The 6,000-nt window shown below is 49.2% G+C and overlaps 1 protein-coding gene and 1 pseudogene across 2 annotated transcripts in view; both read left to right on the forward strand.

Annotated features, from left to right (window-relative positions):
• SH3TC2 (SH3 domain and tetratricopeptide repeats 2) overlaps positions 1-5,302 on the forward strand; it is a 53,408-nt gene extending 48,106 nt beyond the window's left edge. The window contains exons 16-18 of one of the 2 annotated variants that reach the window (XM_028106660.2): positions 526-676; positions 2,492-2,688; positions 5,111-5,302. In XM_028106660.2, coding sequence (XP_027962461.2) covers positions 526-676; positions 2,492-2,688; positions 5,111-5,302 — 540 coding nt within the window. Of the gene's footprint in view, positions 1-525; positions 677-2,476; positions 2,689-5,110 lie in introns of both variants that reach the window. The other variant, XM_088023694.1, reaches the window with a different exon arrangement.
• LOC114211942 (enhancer of rudimentary homolog pseudogene) lies at positions 3,110-3,424 on the forward strand (annotated as a pseudogene).
• Positions 5,303-6,000: the final 698 nt, after the last annotated feature.

Raw genomic sequence — 6,000 nt, forward strand, 5'->3', positions numbered from 1 at the left:
TTCAGTCATCAAACATTCATCAATGTGCCAGGCACTGAGCTAGGGGTGGGGAGAACAAGAAGCATGTCCCTGACTATTGAGCTACTCATTGTTCTATGCACTTTAGAGATGAGAAAATTAAGTCTAGAGGGATGAAGTGACCTGCCTACAATTCCATCATAATAAAAGTAATAGAAATGACCATTTGTTGGGCACTCTCAGACACCATGTGCATACTCCACAGATGGTGCTGTGGTTGCTAATGGATCATGTGCCTGGGAGGTGAATACGTTCCCATGTGGCCTCAAGAAATGTCATCTTCCTTTTCCCCATCTCCGTTTTTCTGGTCTTAGGAGGTCTGATGACCTTTAGTTCTCCTACCTCTAAAATCTGGGCAGAGCAACCAAGAGCAAGGGCCAGGAGAGCGAGCTGTGAAAAGCCATGGCCATCCCCCCAACCCCTACCAGCAAAATGTAAGCCTCCTAGAGTACGGTCTGTACCAAGGATTCTTAGCTGGACTATGTTTCCATGTGCTTCTGTTCTCAGGCCGGGGCCGTTCCTTTAGCGAGGAGGATGAAGGCCCTGAGAACAGAGCTCCGGGTTTTCAATAAACTGACGGAGCTGCAGATCAGCCTGGAAGGCTATGAGAAGGCTTTGGAGTTCGCCACCTTGGCGGCCAGACTCAGCACGGTCATAGGTAGGTGGTCCTGATGGTCGGCCATATTGAATGGGAGGGCTACCCGCTTATCCAATGCGGGGATAGCATAGTAGTAACAGCAGAGGCTCTGGAGTCAGACTGCGTGGGTTCAAATCCCAGGTCCAACTGAGATCTTAGGTGTAAGCAAGCTGCTTAATGTCTATAAGCCACAAGTGTGTCATTGGCAAATGGAAATTAAAAACAGCCCCCACCTCATGCAGTTGTTACGAAGACCAGTGATTATCCGTGTAAAACCCACAGCACAGAGCTTTATACCTAAGTCCTTGCTGAGTGTTACCTGCACCATACTGATTATCATTCCACCGTTGGCATTGTTCCCCAGTGCAGGGTAAGTGGTATTTTATCCTGTGCACAGGCAGTGCCCCTGTTACCAGAGGCCTCTGCCCTAAATTTTTAATGGGTTGATTGTTAGTCAGAAGCACATTTTCCACACGGAATTGAAAAGTAAATGAAGATCAAATTCCCATGAACTTAACTCACTGTGTAGCTGAGAAAGCTTGCAATGACCCCGGAAGCTAGTGGGAAACAGGAAAAAGGCAGAATAAAAAAAAAAAAGATGAAAAAAAAAACCCCTCCTCTTGAATGTTGGTCTTGAGGAAAAGCAGGTTTGATTAGAGAAGGCTTGATTTGATGGAGGGGCAAATGGAGTCCTCTGGGAGGATTCTAGAAGGGACTTCTGGGCATTCTCAAGGGCCTGAGATGTGGATGGCACTGGACTTTATTGTGTCTAATTGCACTTCAGAGCTCTCTCTCTCCTTTACCTACCTTTTTCTTTACTGCAGAAAATCTTATCTGAGGGACAGTCCGCTATCTCAGGAAAGGCGGTGGGAGCCCCAGGCAGCTCCCGCTCTGAGCACTCCTTTATCCTTCCCTGGACAGAAGCTGAAAGGAGGCTATATCCACCCTGTTATGCACTTCCCCGTGACTGGATTTTTCCATATCGGAGAATTTTCTCTCCCTTGGATTTTTTTCTTTTATTTTTGGCTTTTGTCTCTTTGAAGCTTAAAAGTGATGTTTTTCAGATTGCATCAAACAGCCACCTTGCAAATATTCCAAAACCACAATGGGAAGCCTTTGTTCTCTTTAAAAGGCCACTTTGTATTAAAGGAGTTGGTTATTAAAACAACAGACCCACCAAAACCCCAAACAACAAATCATAGACCCATTAGACACCAAGGTTCTAAAGCATGAGTTAGAAGGGGCGTTGGTGGTCGTTCTCTGTAGTCATCTGAGACTTCGAGCTGGTGAAGGAGCCAGAGGGTGACTGCTACTGGGGGCAGCCCCAGGGAGCTCTCTGAAGGGGGAGGCTTTCATGTGGAGAAGACCTTTGTGCTACAGAGTTAGTCATTACAAAGAATCCTTAGCTACCCCATCAAGCTAGTCTTGTCACCATGTCTCATTACAGTGATTTGGGAATAATCATTTCCCAGAATCTTGAGTTACAGAAACATCTGTTAAAAAGAGAAAATTTTTTTCAGGAAATCGTCCTATAAAATCTTGACGAGAGCACACGTGCTCCAAGCAGTCACTCCCAGAGCCTGGTGTTTTCTTTTGCATCACTTACCACAGGTGTAATTTTGCCTTCGTGTGTGAGATTATTTAAGGGACATCTGTGTCCTAGGAGACAGTGAACCTCACACAAGGGCAGGGACCTCTTCTGCTTTATTTTGTGTATCCCAAGCACAGTCCCCGATCCTTAGAAGACCTTCAAAAAATAGCACAGGATGGGGTGAGCGATCGGATGCCCGTGAAGCATTGGCTGCGAGATCTCTCCCTTAGTCTTGCAATTCCTAGGAGATCAGAAGCAGGAGCTGGTGGCCTTTCACCGTCTGGCTACAGTCTACTATTCCCTGCGCATGTACGAGATGGCTGAGGACTGCTACCTGAAGACTCTGTCTCTCTGTCCACCCTGCCTGCAGAGTCCCAGGGAGGCCCTATACTACGCGAAGGTGTATTATCGCCTGGGCCGACTCACCTTCTACCAGCTGAAGGTAAGAGCGAGGCTTACAGGCTGTGTGAGAGCGGCAGTCCTACCCTATTCTTCCCTGACCCCACCGCCTTCAGGGTACAGTCGCGTGGCCCAAGATGGGGAGTCACATCTCATAGGGTGGGGAGTGACTCCTCTGGGGACATGATGGTTCTTTTCAGCCCCAGTGGAGACCTCAAAGATGCTCCTGTCTGCTGAGAGGGATCCTAGCTCCCCTTTCTCCTTACCCTGCTATGACTTCCATAGCCACTTTATCTGTCAGGTACTATGGGGACATTGCCTTGTCCCTGTGAGTTCCTCGAGGGCCTAAAGAAATGTGTGAGATGCAAAACAAAACAACTGTAAGCTCCAACATTGAAATAAAAATTAATGCTTGGTGTGCGGCGGCAGTGTCGGCAGCGGCTGCAGCGAGAGCGTTTGGCGCGATGTCTCACATCATTTTGCTGGCACAGCCTACCAAGAGGCCAGAAGGCAGAACTTATGCTGACTACGAATCTGTGAATGAATGCATGGAAGGTGTTTGTAAAATGTATGAAGAACATCTGAAGAGAATGAATCCCAACAGCCCCTCTATCACATATGATATCAGTCAGTTGTTTGATTTTATTGACAATCTGGCAGACCTCAGCTGCCTTGTTTACCGAGCTGATAGCCAGACATACCAGCCCTCTAACAAAGACTGGATTAAAGAGAAGATCTACGTGCTCCTTCGTCGACAGGCCCAACAAGCCGGGAAATAGCTTGAGTTAGAAGCAGTGGGGGCTGGGGGTGGGCTTCGAACACAGGTGTGTACAGCGTGCTGCAGTGGCGGCTCTGTATTATAGTAATCCTGTCTCCATCTTGGTGTACTCTAGCCAGGATGGAAGGTATTAGATGAAATGTGAGGATCTTGTTCAATCTGAAACCCCCATTGCCCCCATCCCCTCCCCTTTTTTTTTACTTAAACATTTTTATGATAATTTAGATGGAAGTTGTTTGTCAGTTAATCTTGGTTCCAGTCCTTCAAACTGTTCATATCTACTTTATAACATTCGCTGTACTAACCCTTCAGGTTGGGGTGGGGGGGGGTAGTGACAGTTTAGTTACATGCTCAAGATAAAGTCTTAGTGAAAAATGAATATATGTTCTTTAGTTATAAAAAAAGAAATAAAAATTAATACTTGTGTGTCTTCAAAATATTATAGGTTAACTAGTCAGTTGTGACATATTTCTTATAAAGTTATATAAAACTCTAGGAGAAATCTGGGTACATGCTAACATGTTTGAGATAGTGAGGTGGGGTCTAGGAAGGCAGACACGTCTCTGTCCTAATGAGGCCTTAGCCCTGACTCTCATGTTTGCTCGGTGGGAGTTGAATTCTGAGCTTCTTATTTTTCCAGCCACTTCTGGAACTGTGTTGGCGGTCTGAAAGTCTCTGTTACAATTCTGGCCCTCGAACTTTGTCCCCGGTATTGGCTTCCCCTTACCAGAGGTCTCTGTCTGCACCAGCACAGCCCTTAATCTCTTAATATCCTCTGAGACACGCATGTGTTTGGCCCCCAGGGGAACCTCAGGGCAACCCTGCTGTCCTTTTCTTATTTACCAGACATTGTTTCTGGCCTGAATTAATTATTGACTTATGAGGGTTAATGGGAACCAGACATCCCTTTTTGAATCTCACCCAAAGAAGCATCTGTTCCTCATTCCTACCATGTGGGGGAGCCACGACGGTAGTGACGGGCTCCCCAGCCATCTTGCCTCTGTTCCCTAGCTCCCCAGAAGTGGTTCAGGGAAAAAGAGTGTATGACCGTATTGACTCAACCAGGGGATCTAGGGGCCAGGCAGAGGAGTTCAACTCAAATTAGCTTAAACAAAAAAGGCGATTTATTGGCTCAAGTAACTGGGAAGTTCAGGTATAAATTTAGGAGTTTTAGGTAGTTCTGGATGCTGGTACTCAAATGTCATCACAGATTTCCTCACCTTTTCCTGTTTCTCGTCCCTCTGTATGTTTTTACTTCTCTCTGTTTCTTGGTGTCCTTTGCATCCAGCTATTGGCCGGCTCAAGCCCATGGCTAAGAGGGTGAGGGACCGTTTGCTCTGTGAGGTCACGCTGAGAGGTCCCAGGGAATGACTGGGCTAGGTCGGCCCGAGTCATTTAGGAATCCCTGAGGCCCTGGGCCCAGGATGATGCCGCTTCGTGATTGGCTGAGCCTGGGTGAGGTACCACGCCTGTGCCTGAGGATGCAGGGCCACTGAGGGAGCAATGTCACCTGTCCGGTCCACAGTAGACTGGGGCAGGAGGTCCCCTAGGAACCCGGAGGAGGGGCTGGGAAAGTGTGTGGGGCAGACAGAAGCTTGAGTTCTGAGTCCCCGGCACTGCCTCTTGGCCTCTCCCGGAAATGTTTGCTTACAGCTGTCTCTTCTCTGCCCCCTTGCTGTGCGGTTAGGATGCCCATGATGCCACCGAGTACCTCCGGCTGGCCCTGGCAGCAGCGGTCCTGCTGGGTGACGAGGAGCTGCAGGACACCATCAGAAGCAGGCTGGACAACATCTGCCGGAGCCCCCTGTGGTACAGCAGCCCCTCCGGGCGCTCCTCAGAGAGGGCGCGGTGGCTGAGCGGCGGGGGGCTGGCCCTCTGAGGACAGCTGTCCCAGATCTGACAGGTGGCCGTGGCCAGAGCTGCCTCCCCACCCAGGGCTCCTCCACCCCGACCTGGGGGGTCCCTGTCATCACTTGGCCCAGCCCTTAATCTTCCCAGGGGACAAGCACACAGCCCAGAGGGAGAGGGGCTCATTCCAGGTGGGCCACACAAGGAGCGGATGATAGAGCAGGGATCGGAAGTCCTGGCTTTGTGTCCAGAGCGTTTCCAGTGGACTCAAGTCCACGCGTGCAGCCTCTGAAAAGCACTTTGTCAATACACAGCTCTCCTAGAGAAAATGAGAAAGCTTGCCCCTAGGGGGAGCCTCTCTCCTGCCCACAGTGAGGAAATGAGGCACACTGACTTCTCTCAGGGAAAGCCCCCCTCCCCTTGCCAGCGGAGAAACGGGTAGTTTCTTGCTTCTCTTTCTTCAGCCAAAGGAGGTCCTCCTCCCCCTGCTCATGGGGACTGGTGGGTGGGAATTCACCATGCTCTTGGCTCAAAAGACGGCCTCAGAATGGCCAGCTCAGCGCACAGGGCCTGGGGTCTCATGCGGATTCACTTCTCCATCCTGCCTGAAGCTCTGCTCCTCCATAACCTTCCAGAAACTCCGGGAGGCTCCTCAAGGGCCAAGGCTGAAACACTGAACACTAAGAAAATTATGACATAAATTACATGTAAATTGTGTATATTATTAAA

Source organism: Eumetopias jubatus, unplaced genomic scaffold, assembly GCF_037043125.1.
Source record: "Eumetopias jubatus isolate StellerSeaLion01/CBP00866 unplaced genomic scaffold, mEumJub1_p1.0 scaffold_5, whole genome shotgun sequence".
Lineage (NCBI taxonomy): Eukaryota > Metazoa > Chordata > Mammalia > Carnivora > Otariidae > Eumetopias > Eumetopias jubatus.